At 36.8% G+C, this 25,688-nt stretch overlaps 1 protein-coding gene across 1 annotated transcript; it reads right to left on the bottom strand.

The window, feature by feature from the left end:
- Nucleotides 1–199: 199 nt before the first annotated feature.
- Nucleotides 200–22,318, bottom strand: NINJ1 (ninjurin 1). The gene is made up of 4 exons (XM_026724012.2): nucleotides 21,964–22,318; nucleotides 10,577–10,808; nucleotides 4,747–4,902; nucleotides 200–3,262 (listed from the first exon to the last, which is right to left on the bottom strand). Exons 1-3 carry the CDS (start codon nucleotides 22,048–22,050, stop codon nucleotides 4,751–4,753), a joined length of 471 nt encoding a protein of 156 aa, XP_026579797.1. The 5' UTR covers nucleotides 22,051–22,318; the 3' UTR covers nucleotides 200–3,262; nucleotides 4,747–4,750.
- Nucleotides 22,319–25,688: the final 3,370 nt, after the last annotated feature.

The following is a 25,688-nucleotide window of genomic DNA, read 5'->3' on the forward strand; positions in this document are numbered from 1 at the left end:
TGCTCCTGTGTTACAGAGAATTTCCTTGGGGAGGAAGCCAGTTAAAACCATTCAAATCCCTGTGCCTAGACGTTTACCACTAAAGCTAATATAGCTAAGATATACAACTGATGTTATCCTTACTGTGCACACCAGATTTGGTTTTAAAGGCTTCAAATGAATCATAATCAGTGGTGCCTAAATAAAAAATGCTGTGCACTTTTATCAAAATTGTTTATTGACCAGCAATGAAAAGAAAATTAATGAAAACAGTGTAATGCAATAACAATCTAAGTACAGGATTCTACTGTGAATAGGAAATCAGAATCATGACAAGTTGTGTCTCTAGTACAATTTTTATAAGATATTTATGATGTGCTGTAATCCAAACCATGCACAGGATGCCAGATTGAGACCAGCTAATTTACCGTCGATTTATCAGTTTCAATGACAGGGCTTGGATTGCATAGTCATGGATACCTTTCTTCATTTTTTTGACAACCCTCACCCTCACAGCTGTTTCTAGTTTACTCTATTGCTGACATCAAGCAAACAAATCAGTATGCCGTAAAAAAATATTTTGCAAAAATCTGTGACCTGAACTGATATTCTATTTTAGAACACTCCTCACTTGTAGTGCCTAAACCAATTGTACTTTTTAGTTAACATTTTGATTTTATCACACATTAACTATGAAAAACAGCAGGACATTGATTATACTGCATTTTAATATAATTTATTAAAAAATATAATCTACAAAAAATATCTGCTCTTGCTGAAGCAAGCCGTACTTAATTCAGTGGGATTCATTTCCTGGTAACAATGTACAGAATTAGTTGACTCTTATACAGAAGAAGCAACCTTAGTCATGCAATTTATAAAGGCAGTAGCTGTAAACTGACATTCTGCAACCTTTTGATCAATTTTCATATCCAAACAAAAGAAAATCTTTCTTATTAATAATAAAACCCAATTATTTTCACTGAAAATAAAACAGATATCCAAATAAATTTCTGTCTTTTTTGTTCTCTATTTTCTTGCTAGAAAAAGTATCTTACTCTTTAGAATCTTATGATTATAATCCTGTTAACAGAAAAATACAGCATCTGAAATGGTAAAGGAAATGGCTTCTATCCTCTGTCTAAAATAATGTGCGATATACTACATTTTAAAATGTATATATTTAATGAATTAAATTAAAAAAAAATAAAACATATTAGTGACATTAGATCTGTAGGTAACTAAAAACGGAGTGCAGTTTGTGCTCACAAATGATAAATTGGGAAAAATATTCACTATATTTTTAATATAGTGAAGAAAAAAAATATAGTATATATAATATATAATATTCTGTAAAATTTTAATTTACTGACTAAGTTACATTAAAGATACTTTTTAAAAATTATTATTTCTTATATAGTTTGACTTTAAAAAAAGCTAATGAGAGAATGATAATGAGAAAAAATGGATATAATCAAAATTTGGTTCTCATCTTGTGCATAGGATAAACCTTTCTATTTCTACTTTAGTTTTAAAATTATCAGTGCAAGCCAGAGAAGAATGTACAGAGACTTTTGAATTGTGTTGGAAAGATCCATGAAGAGGTATACACTCTGAGGTGCATTCTAGAATGAGTCTTTGTCACTGAAGCAGGAAAAATGGGGGAAATCTTGGCATTTCTCTATTCAAGTGTTGACAAGCTATCTTTAATATAAAGAAGATAGACCTATCAAGATTTTGCAGTGAGAAGTAATCCTTACTAAAGCAGAAGATATTCACCATGGATGGGCCATGTGTGTGAAATTTATTTATTCATTGAATTTAAATGCCACCCATTTAAACCTGCAGCAACATTTTAGGATTCTTTCAGAATGACAGGACCACAAAAGGAATAAGAGATATACTTTTTATATCGCTGTTCTTCACAAGTGTCAGGATGAAATGACATTATTACCCCTGTACTTATTCTGTTTGCCAGTAACTTGGAAAGTTGGAAGATGTTTTAAGACACTCAAAATGGTGTATCTTATGGAAAAAGGAAAGAATTGAGGATAAAATTGCTATTCTGTCACACATGACAACACATGTGTTTGATTGTTCCCTTACATCATCTCTTAGTTTATGGTAAAGTAGATGCAACTCAAGCACGTACACATACACACACACACACACACACACACACACACACACACACCTAGCAATTGTGTGAAATTACATTTTGGATGCAGCTCAGAGTTTTGCACTGTTTTAGTCAGGTAAGCAAATTGTTCTGATCAAATATTATATAAAGATAAAATCTCTTAAACAATTAATCAAAAGCTATAATAAACAGCAATTTCAGAGTCAAAAAAATAAACAAAACTATATTATAATGGCTTTAAACAAAGCTGTGACGTGTTCACACAGTAAGGTAATACATCATGCTAGACTATGGTTGAATGAACCATAGTTTATTGAGTAACTGGCTGGGTTCGTAAAATATTCTCAGACATAAATCATGGTTTACAAGCCATAAGGCATGGCTTCACACATCACATTTGTTCTAAGCAGACTACAGCATCAATGAAATAATACAAAATTGTACAATATATATTTCTACTTGAAAAAAAAGGTTGGACACCCACCTCTTTGGAACACTTGGAATGACTATCAGTGGCCATTACTTAAAGGGAAGTGGTCTTTGTAAAATAAATGTTTGTTTGTCCTAACATTACCATCACTTTCTGCATTGATTGAATTCATTTTCTTCTTATCCATAGCACCCTATCAGATATAATTATTCACATGAAAGTATATAAATAATGAACAATTTGGGTTTTTTATCTATACAATTCATTGGGATTTGAAAGTCTTGTAGGCAAAATTATTGTTTAATGCTGAAATGTACATGGGTCTTTCCCTACCTATGCGAAGTCCATGAGTCTATATATAGATGCTCTCTTTCTTGGTTCAGCATTTCTGTGAAGGCACAGGGACTGCACTTCAATAGTCATAAGAAAGTCTCTGGGATATACACTGATTTTTTTCCCAAAGCAATACTATTAGGTTTATGTGAAAAGTTCAGTGCAAGCATCTTTGGTTGCGACTCCTTATGCTACAAATTAAATTCAGTTTTCCTCCAAATGGCAGCCCATTATTTTTATAAGAATAAGAATTTATATAAAATGGCCTTTCTGGTAAATAATCCAATTCGAAGAAAGACATGCTTGTTGAGTTTCTTCATCCACGCGAAACTGGCACAAAGTACAGAAACTGTCTTCAGAATTTTAAAGAATGTTGGTCTCTGGGAGGAAAAAATGAAAAACGAGTTAAAAGGGTCGACGTTGCAGCTTGGTTATTTTTATTGAAAGTAGCCCCTTTAATTCCTTTTCCCCATTTCATCACAGAATATTCAGACCAATTTCTATAGAGAAGGTGATATAAAATAAATCTACAACAAGAGAAGAGGTAGTGCTGTCCCATAGTTGCCTTGTACATACTTAATTCTCAGAATCACTGTTTGATAGAAATGCACGACTTTAAGCAATTAAGTTTGGATCTTGTCCATAAGACAGTTTGGTGCTGATTATTTTTCATATTCCAACCCTTTTTCTAACTCATGAGCAATGCAGCACTTGGTGGCCTAAACTATTTCTTCCAAATGATTTTTTAATCTGACTGTATTTTCAGTATGATGCTAGAAAGCTTTGGGTTCATAAACGTCCTTCTCATCTTTTTATACATCAGTCTAATGGAAATAAAAAACTTTGCATTCATTTTCAACTAACTGAGATTTGTTGTTATTTGTACCATTGAACAAGCAATGGTTTAAGTTAGTTGAGGTCTAGGGAAATTAACCAAGTTGATTCCAGCTTATTTGTTAATGTTATCAACCTACATACTTATCCATCAAAACTCATTTAAAATCAAGATTAAAAAGCAGAGACAGAATAATTGAATTGGAAGGAACCCTGGAGATCTTCTGAAATAACATCAATGTTAAGCAACACCTCAGTGTCCTGGTGGAGTAGCTTCTATAATCACTCTGCCATAAGCAAGAAGGCCCTGTTTCCTTTTTTTATGTTCATATGGAACATAAAAAGTCTTTTCTGTGTATCTTAATAGTTGGCTAAATATAAACCAAAAGAAGTATTTTATGAAATGCTGACTAACAGTTGTTGTTCCATGGTTTTACCATATGCAATTAAATTAACTGTAATTAATTAAAAATGGAAAAAAGAGTTTGTGGAACATGAAAAGGAAAATATTCTGATTTTCATGAGGAGGAGTTTCAAAGGAGAGTAATGCAATCTCTACTGTGGCTTGGGCACAGATATGAAATAAAGAATAGTATTACTCCTGAACCCATCTATAACACCTTGTACTCTGTAATACATAGAAATGGTGTAGACTTATAAAAATGTTTCTCTACAATAGGGGTGTCAAACTCAATTTTATTGAGTGCCGCCTCAGGGCTGTGTTTGACCTCCGGGGGGGGCGTGGCCAGGGATATGGCCAGCTCAACATCACTTGTCAAGTCTCCGTTTTCAGCCATGATGGCCTCCCTCATCTCTCTACCAGCAAAAACTGAGCTCAGGGAGGCAGCGCCTGGCCCTCCTGAGTTCCATGTTTGCTGGCAGAAGCATTGCAGGCTGGTCCTTCACTGTTTCCAGGGCAGCCCCACAGGCCAGATCTAAGTACACTACAGGCCAGATCCGGCCCCTGCTCTACAAGAAGAAACAGACTTTTTTCCCCCAGATTTTTATGATACTCTATTCTGGAGCTTACCTTTCTATGCCTTCTTTTCTGGGAGAGACGGCTTCTGAACTCCAAAAGCAGTGATAAATACATTGACAACGACTATAATAAACACCAGTCCAGTGGCAAGGTTATTGAGAATGTCCAATTTGGCGTGTTTTGCAGGATTATTAAGGTCATATTTAACTAGGAAGAAAGAACAGTGAAAGAGATTATATTCTCACTAATGAACAATTACTTTTGGAAATGAAGGTCAGCGAGAGGAAGTAACATTTCAAAATTGCATGCCAAAGAAATTTTGGTGTAATTAGAAAGATGTGCACCAATGAGTATGAGGATCCTTTTTAACCTAAAAGAGAAAAAGTGGACTTCCACAGTCATAGTTATACACTTGGTATATGTTATACTATGGTATACTATTGTCACATGGTAATCATTATATTTCAATCAACCTGCTGATTGATACAACAAACACTGAATTCAGTAGTCATAAGGAATGCCATTAAGTGAACTGCATTTATCTATCAGAACAATATCTTTATACAACTGAAAAACATATTTTAATACATGTATTACAACAGTATTATATACTTATTCAGTCTATCATTATTTTCCTGTCCAGGAGTGGAAAACCCTTTGGCAGCTCTCTAATCCAACACCTTCTTTTCACTCCTTCCTACTCAGACTTATTCAAAGAAGGATAAAGAAAAGAGGGCAGGATGTCTGCATGCAATACATTTAAAGAACAAATCAATCACACCGTCAAGGCCAACATCTTGAATTCTTTGGCCATATACTGCTGACAACTCTGAAATAAATTGATTTGTTTTAAAGGACCAAAGCTCCCTCCACTTATTTTCTGGTGTCAGAAATGAACTTTTTTGTGAATAGTCAAGGAAGCAATCTGCCAGGCTCTACTATCATCAATTCCTTTATTTTCCAAGGACTGTGCTGTCATGTAGCAAAACCAGAAAATGCTTCAACTTCTTAAGAAGGTGCCAACAGTTATGATGAGTCCCCCCCCCCTTCCCTAAGCAACCTTCCCACTTCAGATGTGAATGCCAAATCCCAGGTCTATGCAAACTTTCAGAGCCACTTCATAAGACAATGCTTCCATTTCCCTCCTTCTGAAGAGTATTGTTATTCCCCACAACTTTGCTATGCTGTTATAATATGCCACCCTTTGTTGCTAATATTATTGCCATAATAATAATATGTTTAGAATTTATGCCTCTATTCAATGAATATTCCACATTTTAATTCGGTTACTTATTAAAATGTATTTGATTTTAAGAATAACATTTGCAGGCAATACAGATTGGAATCCCCATAAGTAATCTCATTCTAGATCAAGCTGGGAATTTCTTTTCTTTGTTCCATTAAGCAACAGACTTCCCAGCAATCCCTGAGGGTTAAAAGTGCATTTTATGTAATAACCATCACAAACAGCGACACTTTCGGGGAAAGGATGAATTCTGTTCATACCTTGCCCTGTGGATCCTAGTTATGACACTTTCTTCCTATATGAAACCACAGAAACTAAAAAGTGGAAGTGAGCTTTATGAAATTCAGAAGCATAAGCATAAGAGAATCACCACTCTTACACAATGCCTTTTCCAGGAGCTAGCACTGCAGTTAGATTAACACATTCAGGTATTTTCTCAGGCTGAGTTCTTTGGGAAGGAACATCAACCAGTTGCAGTAAGAGGCTTTGAAATCAAGAGACTCATCCAGTTTTAGAGCTGATATGTATTTCACCATAGCAATGGAGAGGTGGACTTTTTTTTAAAATGCAAGTTTGGGCACCTAGGGGGAATTTTAAAAATTCAAGTTAATGATTACATCCTAGCCCTTATTTTTACATCTGTCACAATGCACATAAAAGAAGGGCAGGTCTTTGATATCAGTGGCACAGCTGGCATCCTAAATGTTTCTGACAACCCCTACCCACCCCCCACCCCCCAAAATAAGGCTCCTGATTTATAGTGCATCCAGGAGGGAAGTTTCCACACATTCTCGGTTCAAATGGCAAATCTTTCATTTTTGCTGTTCTGTGTCTGTCTTTAAACATTAATCTGCGAAAGAAGTGACATTTTCAAGTGGGCTAAAGTTCATTTGATCTCATGAAGACAGCAAAGACAGTTCCTGTCTTCCTCCTGCTTTCTCTCAGCCTGTAAAATAGATAAGCTGAGAGATATATACTGTTCCCAGCCCTCACAACCTAAAAGGCAGAAGAAAATAGGGGGTGGGGGTGGGACATATAAACTAACTGCACAAACATGGATTTGGAACCATGATCAAAGGAAGAAACTGTGGAAGGCAGGGGAAAAATCATTCTAGTAGTTAAGCTGACAGCTTCCTTTCTCCCCCTTTTACCCTACAATTTACAAGACTATTGACAAGCCAGTGCCTTCTAAACAAAGTAACCAAGAAAAAAAAGCAAAAGAAAAAGCTATCGCTGTATATTGGAGCTCTCTCCACATGATAATGCAGAGCAATCAATGCAAGAAACATTATTCATATTTTGTTCCTATCGCTGTCCATTATATCAATCTCCTATGCTCAACCTGCAACCTGTAACCTGGAATCTGTAACCACTGAGAGCCTGTTTGGGCACAATGTTTCATCCCTACACAATCCCTTCTTTTCTGGATTTTTATAGAGGGTTCAAAATTCATGTTTCACAGAATACATTAATGTAGATAAAGAATCTTTCTTGTAAGTATTAAAACACCCATGTACTCCCAAAATTCTCTTTTGATGTCTAAGAGTGGATATGTGGCACAAAGAACATTCTAATGGGGGATGCATTCATATCTAGGTGGAATTATATTCGTGACAATGAGGGCATTCAATGCTGTTAACATCAAAGAAGACACCGGAACTAATAAGCTAGAAACCTCCAGAGGATAATATTTCCACATACAATTTTTGTAAATGATGCACCAAGCAAGTCACACCTTCTGTGACATTATTAGACCTCAAAAAATGTGGATATGATGTTCAAAAGTATGAAGATAATTTTGTAACAGAGAATGAAATCTATAAGGCAGGCAAAGGACGGCTAGTCTTAATTATCTTCAGAATGGTAATCTTTTAAAATACTTTACATCTTACATAGAGCAAATGGAAATAGAAATGATCGATAGGAAGGCAACTACAAATTCAAACTGAATTGGTGCATAAGATTTTAGATAAAATGTGAGTATCGTTCAACCAACTGGAAACTAATCACAGTGCTATTTGATCTATGAAGTTATCTATAAAGTTTAAAACAGTCACATTTAATTCTGAAAGTGAAATATTTAAATAAAGAGGTTGGCAAAAAAAATGAAGTTGAAAGAATAATTCTTTCAAAGAAACACTGAGGTTACTCCAAGCCAGAATAATACAAGCTCATTTATGCTGAAAAGGCAATGCTTAAAGGGTTGAAGAAAGGACAACTGAGATGAGGTACTAGATATACTGAGAATCAGAAACCATGCAAATCATGAGATTTCAATTATTCCTTCTAAAGACTCCTAAAACAACTGAAATATGATGTTTTTTCATCATACATATGTAACAAGTTAAGACTATTTTCTATAACAATTAGAAATATATCATATATATTTACTAGGCAACTGGCCAATATAACATTGACTTTTAAAGTGTTCCTGATCTTTTTTTTTTATTCTAACAGCAGTTTCACCATCTAGCCTGGTGGCACAGTATTGCAGTATAAGTGCAGTACTGCAGGCTAACTCTGCCCACCGCCTGGAGTTTGATCCTGATGGGACTCAAGGTCAAAAAAAGTCAGTGAAAGAAGAAATACGTATTTATGAAAATATGTATGGGATAATGAAACTTATATTTCCTTCAATTTTCCTTCAATATAAGACATATGGTTTATACCAACCCTGCAAAATATGAGTTGGAGAGGACCTTTATGCTCTTCTTGTGGTCCCCCATTAATATCTCGTGAGCTCATATGGGAGAAGTTTACTGAATCTGAAAGGCCTTTAGACAGATTCAGCAAGATATTTTGCACACATTCTTGAGTTATATCACTATGAGCTGTTAGCATATAAACTATATCTTTATTACTGTCTGCTTCCAACACTGGATGACTAAGTTCCATTTCCTAATACAATGCTATTTAATACATATCCGCAAAGACAACTATGTATGTGTGTAGAAAATGACAGTGTACTTAAAATACTTGTTACAATCTTCTAGTAGAAGACACATATAATTCAGTTTATACTTTCAGTTAAAAATGTTATTCTGAGGTTTCTAAGCTAAAAGTTACTTCTTGGACACAAAAGTAAATATCTATAATCTTCTATCCAATGTATAATTTCCCAGAGCAAATGAATGATAATCTGTGATCCCTGAAAAAACAGGTTATGTTTTAGCCTGCAATCCCATAGACCTGATGGTTCTATTACAATTCCAGTCCCAGAGTGACCACCTAGGGGATACGACCAAACTCAGAAAAATGTTTACCCTTGAATAGAGAACCTGTTTGCAGGTTCTCTTCCCACATGGCACAGAAAGCTCCAAGACCAATTATCTCTAATACTGGAGGGTAAAAAGAGCTGTGTTGAGGTATGAATCAAGAGAAGCTGTGAATATTCCTTAGTAATAACTCTAAAACAGCATCTCACCTGTGTTGGACTGGCAAGGAATAATTCTCTTCCATTCAAGTCTTGGAGGTGCACTGGCTAGAATAAAGTATTGCAGGCTAACTCTGCCCATGGCCAGGGGCTTGAGGTTGACTCAGCCTCCATCCTTCTGAGGTTGGTAAAATGAGACTCCAAATTGTTAGGGGCAATATGCTGACATTGTAAACTGCTCAGAAAGTGCTGTAAAGTACTATGGAGCAGTATATAAGTCTAAGTGTTATTGCTGTTCAAACCAATAAAACTGATGTGAAAGAAAAATTCTTGATGTAGTCCCTCTATCTGTCATGAGCCTTTTAAGTCTCTGAAATGATGGTTACTGTTTCTGGCTCTCCCTCTTATAGCAGGAAGGACTAGTATCATTTTTAATTAATAATTACATCATATGTGAAAATGTACAAATATCTGTCATGCATACTAAACTCTGAAAATGGGGATAAGAAATTCTACAAGAAATCTGAGAAAATATTGGGAGATCTTTTCTCTCCCATGAGAAATGTTGTAGTATTTTCCTGAAAATGAAAGATTATCAAACTCATTGTTCATGGTGCTAAAAAAAAATCTTTGAGACAAGGCCTTTATGTATTTGTTTATTACTATTGGGTGATTACTCACACCAAATGATTTCACAGAATTACATCATTATGGAAACTATACATACAATACTTCTTTATGTAAGAATCTACTCATTCCTCCTCCTATATACTAGAAACAAGCAGTACACTACAACTCTCAAATGTGTTATTCTTTTGAAAAGGATTGCCATATCCTAGAGATTAGTGTGATCAAGATCCTACCAGCCTTTAGCAAATTGCTGAAGACCTGGATGAGCTTCATGGGGAGCCACAGGCTGAATGGCCCATGAGACAAGATCTTATAATATTGTAGCATGCTTGTTGGATTTGTACTTGGTAACCACTGCACTTACTAACTGTACTTACACTGTATTTACCCTGACACTGTATGCCATACACTAAATAAATAAATAAATAACCTCAGCAGTTACAACCACATGGAAAGTAACACCTTAAAAAGATTAATAAAAATAGTTTTTTAAAAAAATACCCTGAGGCTATCAAAGGGGAGTTGGCTATAAAACACTTTTAAAAATGTATTTCGCTATTAAAATGGTAACAGCACCATAAATAGTTATGCTGTGGCACAAAATAAGCAATGATTTAGGTTCCCATACATACCAAGGAATATTAGGAGCACACCAACTGCAATCTGAAGTGTAAGTGAGATGCTGATGAGAACAATCAGAGGCATATAAAATCCGAAAGAGGGTCCTTGCTCCATCACAGCTTTCAGTTGGGATGCGTTGGCCATGAGCAAAGCAATATCCAACATGCTTTCGGCTGCACTCTTCTTATTGGCATAATGGTTCATGTTAATTTGTTTATTTGCCCGTAGCCACCGCCTTCCGCCCTGAAAAAGAAAACATTTCAAAGGCCTTTATCAGCAAGGATTCAGATAACATTATAAAGATGATAGGAGTAGGAAAATTAATAAGTTGTTCAAATTAGTTACATGTTTGTTTGAAATTGTAACAACTTTACTTAGTTGTTGAAGACAAAAATGGAACAGTTCAGATTAAGGAGATATAGCATTGGCCATTGCAATGGTATTGTAATATCTGAAATATACTGATTCAATATACCAGTTCATGGACCATACCAGTCTGTAGCCTGTTGGGAACTGGCCACGCAAGTAGTGGGTGAGCGTGTGAAAGTTCATTTGTGCATGCGCAGGAGCTAGATTACAGGCATACAGCCATCCCCTCCTCCCTGGTCTCTGGAACCAGAAAGGTGGAGGACCATTATGTCAGCCTTCAAGATCTCTTCTACATCTCTTCTACTGCTATGCATCTTTCTCACTGCTCTGCATCTTTCGGCTGTCAATAGTAACGGGGGGAGAATTGGAAGGGAAGAAAGCTGGAGGTGTTACATTCCTGTGCTGTAAATGAGAAGGAGGAGTGGGAGTATAAAATTCTTGTTCTTAAGTTTCTGTTTCCTTGCTCAACTGTCTTTCTACTGTGCAACTGCTAAATTTTATCAAAATATGTCAAGGTCAACGGACAGAAGCCTCATCACCACCTGCAGATGCCCACACGATCACATTCAGAACTTTTTATTGGAGGAAGATCTTGGACTTTGGGGGGGTGGGATCAGTTTCACCCCTTTGTATATGTGATCTGCGCGCCTAATTTTTTAGATTCAGAATTCTACCTGTAGCTACCACTTTAAAATTCAGTAAAAGTTCCTTTACTCTAATCTATGGAGTTGAAGTGTTTCTTTCTTGGATTTTGAATGGAGCTCAGACTGACATTATTTTAATTAAAAATATATTAAAATGGAAGAAGAGAGGAGAAAAAACAAATAGCATTCACACCAGGAATATAACTGAGTCTTAACATGACCTATGTTTGGGAAATGACAGGAAAGAGTTTAAGTGCCCATGCTTTTGCACGTTTTTCTTTTTTTCTATTTTATAAAAGTTTTAACTCTTTTGTTACTGGGGAGAAATATATTTCTTTTCTAAACACTTTAAAAAAAAAATCTGAATATATTTCTGATCATTCACTCAAACAACTTAGATCATGGCTTAGCCAGTAAACATCAAGCCCTTAACAATAGCATACTACTAAACACACAAAAAGCTGAGCCAAAAAGCACTTTCTATGGAGACAAAACAAGTTTCCAAGTTTCCTCACATCAATTTCAGTAGAATTTCTACAAATTCACTTTACTAAATTAATCATTTACTAAGATAAAAAAAGTTTTACAAGATCATCAAATCAAATATTTAAATAGTAGCAGGTCCCATTTGAAAAGAAAAAAATACTGGATGTCCAGCTAATGTTTTCATGGTAGTGTTTTGAGAATGGTTAACTGCTGAAATGACCCCATTTGACACTTTCATATTTATTTTCCATGTAAGCTATCAATTGCCCTACATGTTTATGTAGTAAATCTGCTTCAGAGTTAAATGGTATAAAAAGTACTAAAATAATTGAAATGTCAGCAAGTGCAGCAGCAATATAAATGACTGGGAAAAAATCCCCATATTAACTCTGTTCTTTTCCCACACAGTCAAATAGAGGAAACAGGCATGTTGTAATATCCTTTTGTCAGGAGTTTCTGCTGTTTTCTATTTATAACTGATAAGACCTATGAAAATAAAGGATTAATCCAAGAGCAAAGCATACTGGCACCAAATAGCACTAAAACATGCAAGAGTAAGTAAGGTGTTACCAGCATGTGCAATTGTCCTACAGAACAAATGGTGGCAGATACAGATAGTCCTTGACTTGCAGCCACAATTGAGCCCAGAAATATAGCCATAAGTCATTGGGGGTCATTAAGCAAGGCACCCACAAGGTTGCTTTATTTAATGACCACAATCCTGGCTCTCCCTGATGTGGTCATTAAGGTAACTGGATTTTCTTTGTTTTCTTTGAAGACATCTTGCTTCTCATCCAAGACGCTTCTTGAGTTCATGAATTGAAGAAGCTTCTTGGGTGAGAAGTGAAATGTCTTCAAGTAAAACAAAGAAAGTCTAGTTGCCTTTTGAAAAAGCAACCTTAGAAGAAAAAAGAAAAATATAGTAAAAAAAGAAATATATACAGCAATAAATTTCTCCTGCATCACAGTAAGTATAAACAATTTTAATAATTTATCACCTTTTTAAAAAGTAAAACAAATTACATTTTCTTTCCATAACCCATCTCTTATATATAAACAAATTCATGAGGCCTCGTTATTTCAGTCCTGATGACAACAAAAGTCCATTAATAGTTACCAGAAATAAGAACATATCTATTTTAACCTTGGTCAAATAAGCCAAGTTTATATTCCTTCTTTTTACTTTTAATGATCTTGATTTTTAGTCCCCACAAATGCCCTAGAATTTGATTAATTTTTATTTTTTTATTTGTCCTTTCTCACCAAACTTTTCAAAGCTCTAACAAGTCTCCAATATAGGAAAATTATTCAGGACATTCTCTTGGTTTGTTATTTGTACTTTTAATTATTAAGATATCAGAAATAGGTTGCACTAGAGGACCTCCAAGGTCCCTTAAAATTATATTATTCTGTATTGAATAAGACTTTGCAGAGAACTGGATTTGAAGAGAAAAATGTGATTTCTGTCACACTTTAAATGCAACATATATTTTTCCAGGATTTACTGGCAGTTGTGCATGACAATCTTGCTAGCATAGAAAATCAAGTTTCCAAAGAAGATGTGTGTGTCCCATATACATTCTATATCACATTTAGCGTTTTGAATCCAAATCTTTGCACAGCTTGGCTTTTTATACCCCTGATGAGGCAGCAAGAAAAAAATGTAGAGATCTTTTCAATGAGTTGAGGCTATATCATGACTGGATTCTCCCTTTTCCTCCAATTCATTTTTCTGCACTATAATTTGGCATTCTCTGTTAACATTTCCAGTTGAATCCTAAAATGAGCAAGGGCTTGGACTCAAAGACCTCCCAGGTCCCTTCCAAATGTGTTATTCTATCAGTATCATTCTCTTAAATTCAGTTTCACTTTGGGAGCTCTTACAGCATATTCACTAGCAACATTTTTGAAACAGTAGCTTTGTATTTAACCATTTTATTGCTCTTCAAAATATGCCTATTGTTATTTACCACATTTGCCATATTTTACTCCTAAAATTTAACAAGTGTCATTAAGATAAAGTCTGTTGTAAGAGGACGTGGTTCTAATTGATAACAGAAAACAGATAATCAGAGTTGGAAGGTACCTTGTAGGTCATCTAGTCCAACCCCGCTGTCCAAGCGTGAGACCCTACACCATTTCTGACAAATGGCAGTCCAATCTCTCCTTGAAAGTCTCAAGTGATGGTGCTCCCACAACTCCCGAGGGCAAGCTGTTCCATTGGTTAATTGTTCTCACTGTCAGAAAGTTTCTCCTTATTTCCAGGTTAAATCTCTCAATTTCCATGCATTATTCCTTGTCTGGCCTACAGGAGCTTTAGAAAATAGCTTGACCCCTTCCTCTCTGTGGCAGCCCCTCAAATATTGGAAGACTGCTATCATGTACCCCCTGGTCCTTCTCTTTACTAGACTAGCCAAGCCCAGTTCCTGCAACCGTTCTTCATATCAGGCTTGTTTCCATCAAAGATAATTTTAATGAAGTGAGAATTATAATCATGTTGAACTCAGAAAATTAGCATTTTAACATTCAAATTTTAATTCAATTATTGGAATTATGCACCAGAAATATGTATGTATTCACAAGACTGCTTTTGCAATCAAGATAACATTTACAGCTTACATATAAAATTGTTTCCCTATTTAAGACACATATTTAGAATTGCACAGGATATTGCTTCAGGGGAATATTCTTCCACAACTTCCACAACTTTGCAGCATTTCAGAAAAAAATTCCTTCTAAATATTTTTTCAATATTTTTGTCAGAAAATCCATTAGGTGTAGAAAAGAGCAACAGTGAGAAAAGGGTTTGTTTATTTAATATTTTAGTTTAGGTGGAGCTTAAGTGTTAAACCACAGTGGGATATTTCATCATTTAGCCTATTGCTAATGTAAATATTGACCTTTTAATATTAAAAGCATCCTTTCATGCTTTTTTCCCTAGACTACAGGTTTGTGGAACAACTCAAGTCTAGCCTATATGAATAGTAACTTTGTAGGTTAAGATGAAAATGACTGGGTGTCACTGAATAAGAACTATAAAATGAAATATTTGTCTTTTATGAGAGAAACTTTAACTCAAAGCAATGGCATTGAAAGAAGATTCATATATTCCACCAAACACTTTCTTTGGATTCATCCTACTATAGTACTATGTAACATTGCCTTGAAGACTCTAGTCTAGTAGGTTTGTCTGCCGTATTGAGGATCTGAAAATAGGTTTTTAATGGATGAAATTGAAGCTTTAAATCCCTGCAAGACTCAACCTAACATCACCAACCTTCCTCCCAAAGGATCACCTCTTTTGGCTCCATTGATTCTGACTTAGCACAATCTGTGAAATGACTTTTATGTTTATTTTCAGTGGGGTCTTTGGCTTGTTTCAGAAGACAAAGCACCCATTGTCAGCAATCTTATAGAATTTAGGCGTGTATATATTTTATTTCCTTCTTTGTTTCCTTCTTTGTTCTTATCTCAAAGGAATACATTAGGCAAATTAAGTGAAAACACCTTTAAGTACACTAATGTAATTTAAATGAGAATTCTCAATTGTTTAATAACCACAATGAACTGCTTCTTGGGATTTAAGTCCGTTTATATCTACTTTTCATTTAGATATTTTAACATGCTGATAGCAAAAAAGGGCTGTGTAGGAGTTACACTATCAACACCATACCTAAATACTATGCAGACATTTTAATTTACATAAAAAGCCATTAAAATGTTTAATCAAATTCTACTCTGCAAAAAATGCCTTTTAATGTTTTCCTTTCTGCAGAATATACTTATAAGACATGAGGACATCCAAGCTCTTCAACTACAAAGTGCCAATTCTGCAATTTTTCTGCACAATTCCTTCATCACAAAAAGGAAGCTGAAAGTAGCATTCACAAAATGGATTATTCATTCCATCACAGATGAAGCATCACTGTTGTATGATTTTTTTTCCCCCACGGCACAATTTTTATGCCTGGACTGTCATCTTATCCTGAAATAGGACAGTTCCACAATTATATGACAATATATATTCCATGAAGAATTCACCTCACTGAGACTGTTTCCAGCTGTTAAACTTATTTCAACGAAGGATAGGATTATTAGATAGGATTATCAGATGTCTGAACAGGCAAAGGGAAACACTGACAATTGGAAAGGAGAATAAATGGGGAACAAAAGGAGGACAAACTATCTATTTAACTTTCATGGTATCAAATTACAGTGAAAAGCTGAAAAAAATGTACTTAACCCTACATGTATATGAAATTACATTTTTCAATATTAGAAAGGCTGATTTTTCAATCATAAGAATCTACCAGACCTGGTAGGAAGCAAAAATTCAGAGCTTGTTAACTTTCCTGAAGAAAACCTACTCCAACAGCTGGACAATATTTGATTTTAAGACTAAGCCTGCCAGACATGTCCTCCTTTTTCCAGAAGGCTGGTAATCCCCAGTTCCAAGTTTGGCATTTCCAACTTCATGAAATAAAATAGAAAGCTGCAAAATAGACCAATCCCGTAGACACTGAGAATGCATGTAGTATGAGAATTACAGACAAATAGACAAATTTGGTCTTTAAACTCAGTGAGAGCCCTTGTTAGACAAGGTGTCCTTGGCTTACTTACATATATTGTTTAATTAATTGGCAATACAGCTGGACTCTCTTCAAAAACAAAAATATATACTTAGGTGCAAGCTATTTTCTTATTAAAGAATGCCGATACAGTTAATTTAATAAAGTAGTTAGTTAACTACTTTAACTAACATTAAACCAGATAAGCAAACCTTTTTCCTTTTTCTATCTTTGCCATTTGCCATTTGTTCTAAAGAACTCTCAAGGTAAAGAAATGATGCAACTTATAAGCAATTCAGTTTTAAAGAGAAACTACCTTGTTGGAATGGTAATTCAAAAATGTTGTTTAAGATATTAGGAGAAATCTGTCCCAATAATTAAACTATCTTGGGAGATATCAGAAAAATTCTGTAGAATTCTGTAGTGGCTTGTCAATTATTACAATATGCCTGAACATGAAATAACAGCTGGGTAAGTTGAGAAAGTAAACAAGAATATGATTCATAGGATTAATGCTATGACACGTGCATTTTCTAATTTCACTTCTGGCTGGCATATTTCATGAGACTCAAAATCATTCAACTAAGAAGCAGACAGATTTAAAAAGCAGTACATGAACAAACAAACATGTCATAAATATCCGTATAATTTCTTAATCACCTTTTCATCAGTACTTGTCAAAATTTTATCTAAGGCAGTCAATTTAACATAAAAATCTTCTGTTTTGAGATCTTTATCATATCTAGAATGTATCTGAGCATATGAAAACCAATTCATCCTTATACCTCGTTGCTCCAGTATGAAAACGCTTCTATAGTTGAAAGCCAGACTGGAATTTTCAAATAGTGTTGCCTTTTAATCTTCTCCCAATTTAATAATAAAGCCTCTCGTATATAGTGTCACCTCTGTTGTTTGTGTTAACATTAGAAGTGCTAACTAGAGATATAAGAGAAGCGAAAGAAATAAAAGGAATGAAAATTAAGAAGGAAGAATACAAATTACAAGCATTTGCAGATGACCTGGTTAGAAGACCCACTGGCAACAGTGACTAGGTTGATAGAAAAGATAGAGGAATATGGAGTGGTAGCTGGTTTAAAAATAAATAAAGATAAAACAAAGATACTGATGAAGAATAAGGTAGTAAAACAGAGGGAAGAATTGGCGGAAGTCTTGGAAATCCAGGTCACAAATAAGGTTAAATACCTGGGAATACATTTGACAGCAAGATGTGGCGCACTTAAGGAGAATAATTATAATAAACTCAAGCAACAGACTGTGACAGACTTGGCAAAATGGGAAAACTTACAATTATCACTAATAGGGAGAATATCAACAATTAAAATGAATATTTTACCAAGAATTTTATATTTGTTCCAGACAATTCCAATTAGATTAGGGAAAGAGTATTTGCTTAACAACTGTCCCCCAGTCATTCAATTGGGTCATCAGGGCTTAAAACAGCAATTCCAGGCTCCATTACTGTTGTAAGTCGAGAACTATCTGTGCTTCCCGATTACACCAATTTAAAAAAGGAAATTACTTAATGTGTGACTTTGAGGCATGGATCTGAACTGAAATAAACAAATTTCTTAATGAACAAAGAAAATAGCATAGGAATCATAGAAATCAAAGCCTAAAACTTGTGTAAAGTCATCAAATCTCACAAGATTTCAGCATTCTCACTCCAAGATATCATGATATTTTGGCATTCTCAATGAACATCACATTAGATTTCAGGCAATTATACTAATATTATGTGATTTGGCCTTTTAAATTTTTTAATGTATGTGTGTTCTGCTTATTATTCTCTGGATGGTATAAAGCAGACAGAGTAACTCCACAAAATATCCATAACAAAGTCTTTTTTATTGGTTCATCAGGTATCCTCATAACTCACATTTGTGATGAAGTTCTTTGTAGTGTCCAATCCTTTGCATATCTGTCTTGTAGTGTAGAAAGATAAAAAGGTCTCAACCCCATGATGATTGAAGAAGCTGCATGGTACGGTGGTTTCAGGCAAGAATGAGGGAGCCTCCCCCAACCCAACAAGGGTCAATTTAGTGATCAATCAGGATTACAGATGTGGTCACGTGACATGGACTACATTTCCCAGGATACCTTTAACTACATTTACCATGATGCATTCCCTTAAAGAGACAGCTCACAATTCCTAAGTAATTATCCCAAATCCCTTTAACTCTAAACTGCCTGGACAGCACAATGTGTGAAAATGGGGGGTTGTGGATAACATGGCAGATCCCTCTACACTGATCAAGAGAGAACCAGTTGAGAATTGGAAGTTGTCATCAGTCAGTAATTTTCTTCCTAATTTAAAAGCAAAAAAGTCAAAAGAAATCTGGTAGCACTTTTTCCAACCAATGCATTTTATTAAAATAAATTAATGGGAACAGATACTACACTAGACTTGTCCCAACTTTTTACCACACTGTTTCCCTCACACATGGCTTTCCTCCTAAAGTACAATGTCTACGAAGCAATAAGAATTTAATAGCAAAGAATTTCTGATCTCCCCTTAATAAGGGATTCGTGTTATTTCTGAAAAAAAGAAAAGTCTATCTGGAAAAACGGCTTTCTGAAGGCCATCCTTTTAATGTAGGGACAGTAATGATTTAGAATCCAGAAAAGGCCCTGCTACAATTTATTATTCCCAAAGACCATAACCATATAGAAGGGATTGTGAGAATTATCTCAAAATGTCTAGAGGGAACCTGTTGCCAGTTTCCTTGTAGAAACTGTTTTGCATTCTGTACATTCCTAGAGACATTGCCACGTGTGAGTACATTAATTCACCAACCCGTATACATTCTTGATGTTTCTGAAAGAATTACACTGCGGAGCACACATCTTCTTCCCAGAGACCTTTCCTACTGAAGTTTGGACGGAATTCCTTCCCGTCTCCAAACAGAAAAGCAAATGAGAGAAAATCCTATCTGGTTTTTGAGAGCTTGGTGGCAAGTTTAAAGGATTTCACTTCACTAAGTTTGTATCTTTGTCTCCCTAATTTCCTTTTGCTGTACTGATGTGATAAGTAGTGATAGAAAGTTGGTAATGATCCCAGAGACTGACTAGCTAAGGCAATATTTATAGACATGACATTTAATGCTCTTCTTTCCCCCACACATTTCCAGTCCTGGCTTTGAAAACAGATGACAGGAAGGAGCCATGGTAAGCCCCAGAATAAAGGATACCCAGTTCATTTCAACCATGTGATTTCTATAAAACTGCTGAAGGAGTTCTAAAACAGTTTCACAGAAGGCAGATATACTCTTTTTTTTTTTCTTGGATCCTGTAATCCCTTAATTCGGGATGATTTTGTTAAAATCAAAAAACACAGAAGCACGAGTGACTGTAGCCCTTTCTTGCATAACACATTCATGTGTTACAAAAAAATCCTTTGCCTGAAGTCAGTCAAGGTATATATAAAATTATTTTCTTCCAAAATAAAGTAAATGAAGAACTAAGTTCGCCACATGTTAAAAAGCAATTGGGGTAGACTACACTTATACATCTCAGAATGAAATTCTGTTGAAGTGTAATCATTTTTTCTCAAATTGCAGAATGGATTGATGGAGGCTTATCATTTATTTATTTACTTATTTGTCAAATATAGATAGCTACCTATTTCACACATGTGATTCATACAAACAAAACAATTAAAAGCAAAGCCTGAAAACCAATAAAAACAAAAATAAACAAAACCATGGGAGAGCCCATTTAAAGTCTTACATGCATTATAGCCATCTCACCGGCTCCCTATTTTCATGAGATCCCCAACCCCCTGACAGAACCAAGTTTTAAGAAATTCCTGGAAAATCACTTGAGGCCAATCAGAGTCCAGCTGGTACAGTCTAGAACCTACAGTCGCCAACCTTTTGGACCTCAGGGACTACCAAACTCATAATTTTAAATCCTGCGAACCACTAATATGAATTTTGACTGATAGTGAGGTTGGCGGGAAAGTCGGTCCCATATTCCAGAGCTGCAGTAGTCACAAGACTGGCCCTTTGGTTAACCCAGAGCTCTGCAGAAAATGTAGAAGCAGCAGAGACCCTGGGAAAATCCCGCCACGCCCAAAAAAAGACTGCAGGAAAATTCCCCACCCCATTTTCCTACCGATCAATCATTCTTTATTTGGGATTGCAGGATACCGTCTCCAGCTCTGTTCTCAGGGGGGACAGAAAGAGGGAGAGAGAGAGACTTCTGGCTTCAAGCAAGGAAAACAGCAGAAGCAGCAGAAGTCTTTCTTTCTCTCCCCCAAACTCTGCCAGAAATGAGCCTTTGTGAGACTTGTTGTGCCAGCATAGCCTCTTGGAGCAGGATGCCTTGCAGGACCCCAAAGACTCATTTCTGGCAGAATTTGGGGGAGAGAAAGAAAGACTTTTGCTGTTTTCCTTGCATGCAGCCAAAAGAAGAAGAAAGAAGCAAAAAGAAGCAGCCCGGTGGCCAGGCCAAGCCCATGGGGCAAATGGTGCAAGTTCCCCCCTCCGCCCTTTCCCCCCTCCCCTCACTATCTCGTGTTGTTCACAATGCAAGTCTTGTGTTTCTGCGGGCCATGTGGGCGGCGCAGCCTTGTGTTCCCACATAGCCTGGTTTAATTGCTTTGGGGAGTGCTTTAGGGTGACATTTCTCTGCGGACCACCAAAATTTTCTTGCAGACCACCAGTGGTTCCAGACCCACTGGTTGGAGACCACTGGTGTCGAAGTCCATCTGTCCCTAGCCTAAGGCTGTGAATTTCTTATAGTCCAATCGTGGTTCTTCTTCCCTGAATGCCATATGTCACCTGGCCACTTGTTTGTCTCTTCCTGTGAATTGGTGGAAAGTCTTCCCAGTTCTGCTGTCTTCCATCCCTTTTTTCTTTTCTTTCCACAACTCTGCCCACTGGCATCTAGGAAAACAAGCAGCCTCTTGCCAAGTAGTTCCCCCCCACCCCGCGCCGCGTTCAATCTCTCCCAATCGAGAAGCCGGAAAGCCGCCCTCGTTGTCTACAGATCCAACTTCGCCTTTGGAGGCATTCCAAAGCGAGACGCAATTTACGGGAAATCTCCGCGCAGGGAAGAAGCGGGGCAAAACGGCCCCTCAGCCCTTCGGGAGTGCCCCACAAAAAACGTCCGCCAAGAGAAGACTTGCCTGCCAGAGAAACCAGGCCTTTCGGATACACAGGCCTCCGCGGCGCCGGCTGACGAATCCCATGCCCGCGGGCACCTTCGCCCAGCTTCCCGCCCAGAAGCCGCTGCCCGGTCGCGGCTGAATCGGTTTTTGTTCTCTTGGCTTGCCCACCGAGAGACAGAGAGCGAGAGAGCGTCTCTTACCTCGTCTGGAGGCGTCGCGTCGCCGTTGCCGTTCCCCATTGCCGTGGTCAGCCCGTTCATCTCGTGGCTGTCCGGGGTCGAGCCCATGTTGCTGCGGTAGCTGCGGCGGCGCGGTGCCCAAAATGAGGCAGGCGAAAGGCGCGCGGGGGAGCGGAGACACGAGTTAAGAAGTCTTGTGCTTAAGCCGGAGTTCTCACGGCCGCCCTCGACCTGCTCGGGAAAGAGAGCGAGAGCGAGAGGGAGAGGGAGAGGAAGGGAAGGGAGCGGGGCGAGCGCTGGGTTTCCCCTCCTGACTCGCAGCACCAATCCAGAGGCAACGGGAACCGCTCGGCGCGGCTGCGTTGCTGTGGTGACCAAAGGCAAGGGTTTTTGCCCAGCTGTTGGAGGGATTTGTCCGGACGAGTGACCTCTGGCGGGGAGGGACTGTGAAGTGGGAATTCGCCCACATCAAGAGTTACAATAACAGTCCTTGCCGGTGACGCCTTGTATCCTATGGGAAATTCCGAAGATGGAGACTGCCTTTGTTGTTCTCCTAATCTGTATCTTTCAATAAACTCTGGGCTTTTCCTCTTTCTTCTGTCTCCAAGGGACCAGAGTAAACATTGTGCATCACAAAGGGTTGGGATTATTATTTTTTTTTGCCCCCTGGGGCTGTGGGGCACTAAATGCAGTGCAATGTGGGAATTTATGGATTAACCTGTAGCCTTCTGGGTGGTGATTCAAGAAGAAATCGGATGTACCAGCCCAGTTAATACATTCTGAATTAAAAGGAGTGGGGGGAATGGGACTGGAGACATGATAGCAGCATTCCAGTGTTTGAGAGGCTGCCATAAAGAGAAGGTGGTCCATTTATTTTCTGGAGCACCAGAAGGTAGAACAAAAAACAATGGATTGAAACTAATCAAAGAGGGAAGCAACCTGGAATTGAGGAGCAATTTCTTAACAGCGAGGACAATTAGCTGGTGGAACAACTTGCCTCCAGAAGTTATGGGTGCTTCATCACTGGAGGTTTTCAAGAAGAGACTGGACAGTCACTTGTCTAAAATGGTATAGGATCTCCTGCTTGATCAGGGCACTGGACTAGAAGACTTCCGAGGTCCCTTCCAGCTCTATTCTGATTCTGAATTCTGCTTCTTCTCATCCATTGGTATCTTTTTGGGGTGCCAAGGTAGAACTTTTATAGATAGTTTTTATTACAGTATTACTATAGCTCCCATAAAGGGTGGTGAGGAATTTGAAGAATTTATTTATTTCATTTGTCAAATTTTTACACAGTCCATCCCACCTAAGTGACTCTGGGCATTGATTCATACTTTTTTCTGCCTTTTGTCCACTCAAAATTGCACTTACTCTCTTTTTTTTTTTAAACAAGCGGTCTTTAGTCATGGATGATGGGAAAGAAAAAATCTAGAGGGAATGGTCTAGAAAAGCATTTTGTTTTGCTCCCTTCTTTCTGCTATTCGTGTGGAAACAAATTAGTCAAGAAAAACGAGATAACAATGTCTGAGAACTGGTCCTCTCTTGGATCTTCCACAATGTTCCTGGTTATGCTGATTGTATGGACAACCTTTGTAATGCCGCCCCCAGCTGCCTCTTTCACTTTCATGAAGGTGTGATTTCTTCTCGCATAACATAATAATATACACCCCATCAGTGGTGGGATTCAAAATTTTTTACCACCAATTCTGTGGGCGTGGCTTGGTGGGCCTGGCAGGGGAAGGATACTGTAAAATCTCCAGTCAGAGGTGGTATTTGCCGGTTCTCCAAACAACTCAAAATTTCTGCTACCGGTTCTCCAGAACCTGCTGAATACCACCTCTGATGCTCCATATTGCAATGTTAAATGTTATCAACCCCTTTTTTCACAAGAGACTCTGCTAACCCTCAGAGTTAAAAAGGGTTCTTTTGAATTTTTACCTACACATCGCAAGCCTATTTTTACTTACTTGAATTTCAGAAAAAGTTATGATATTTCATGGGATGTAATTTTCCATACAATAAAAAAAACATTTTTTCCACTGTGGCCTCAAATTTTATGTTTTATTGTAAGCACTTTTAGCACGGCAGTCTTAGCCTTCTGTTTAAACTTTTTTTTTCTTCTTAGTCAAGGCCATTTCAGCATGCAAAGTATGAAATACACCCTTTCAATACGTCAGTCCTTTTTGATTTGGCTGAATTACTTGGCGATTTGTATTTTCAGGTAGGCAAAGAAGCCTCTTTGCAAGGATAAAAGTCTCTCTCAAATTCAGGGATCAAGTTCGTATCAGCTCCACACCAAACTTGGATGTCTGAATTTGGAAGCAACACTGCAAGATGAATTCAGAGGGAATTATATAAATATAAAAGGAACAGTTTAAAATGCTGCAAAAAAGCCCACATTCGTTGTGGAAATGTTTTGCCCTGTCTCCTTTTATCCAAATATTAATGCTGCAATACATTCCAAAATACAAAGCAACTTCAAGCTAGAAGCACAGCAAACTTTTGCTTGCTTGAAAAAATAGAGGTTTCTGGGGGCAGCTTCAATCCATGAAAAAATTACAGATTACCCCTTCACTCTTGCTTTTCCCTTTTTTCTGAGTAATAGCTGTCGCATATACAATACAACCACAACATTCCATGTTCTAACCTTTCAATAAGTTAACTGTCTAAACAGAGGTCTAAATATTTATAAACACTAAATCAGTTGGAGTATAAAGAAGAAGGAAGTTAGAAATTAAATATTTATCTTTCCCAAGTAGCATATTTTCCTTTTTTCTTTTTTTTCTTTTAACATTTATAAATAACAAATAATACAGAAGAGTTTAATATTAAACATTAAGCTCAAAGTTAGAAATCTTTCTCATAAAATAATTCATGCATTTTGTAACTTTATCAATGGCATATTTAGTATTAATTGTATAATTTAAGCAACTTTATGTTTATTACATTTTAGAAATCATATATAACATTGAAATAAGCTTTTTTTTTAATCTTTAAAGGTTTAAACAATCTGTATCATTGCAGTGTTAACAATTTCTGGCTCATTTGTGAGAGCACAGTTATTATAAAATTATATTTTCAGTCAGTAATTCTCCTGCATGTTGTGATAGACGCTTAGTTTTCCATATTGTTTTGTGATCCATCTAGGCTAATGGTATTACTTGGTGATTATATTAGTCTTTTAAATAAATAAAAGAAGTTTGGTATAATTGTACTTTATAAAGCAGTTGATAAATTGACTTTTTGCTGAAAAAATTGAATTCAGCTTTTGCTTTTCTAAATAGTCTCTTCCATATAAACCTATTAGTACAAAAGCAGAAGAGGAGGAGGAAGAGGAGGAGAGGAGGAGGAGGAGGAGGAGGAGGAGGAGGAGGAGGAGAAGGAGAAGAAGAAGAAGAAGAAGAAGAAGAAGAAGAAGAAGAAGAAGAAGAAGAAGAAGAAGAAGAAGAAGAAGAAGAAGAAGAAGAAGAAGAAGAAGAGGATACTCTTCAACTGTCTTCTCTGTAAATAATCCTGAGCAAATACTGAAATTCAACAACTTTTTTAAAGAAGCAATAAATAACTAGCTTAGCTAGGCTGACTGTATTGATTTTCTTTAAAAGATCTCTATGGATTGCTTTCTCTTGTTTCCCATCCACTTTGGCTCTCTCAATAAACCCTTTTGTTATATAGAGAGATTTATTACTACTAGTTCAACAAGGGAATTTCTCACTAAGACCATTGCTATGTGCAATGCTGCTCAGTTC

This window comes from Pseudonaja textilis, chromosome 2 (assembly GCF_049901715.1).
Source record: "Pseudonaja textilis isolate UNSWEBS1 chromosome 2, rPseTex1.2, whole genome shotgun sequence".
NCBI lineage: Eukaryota > Metazoa > Chordata > Lepidosauria > Squamata > Elapidae > Pseudonaja > Pseudonaja textilis.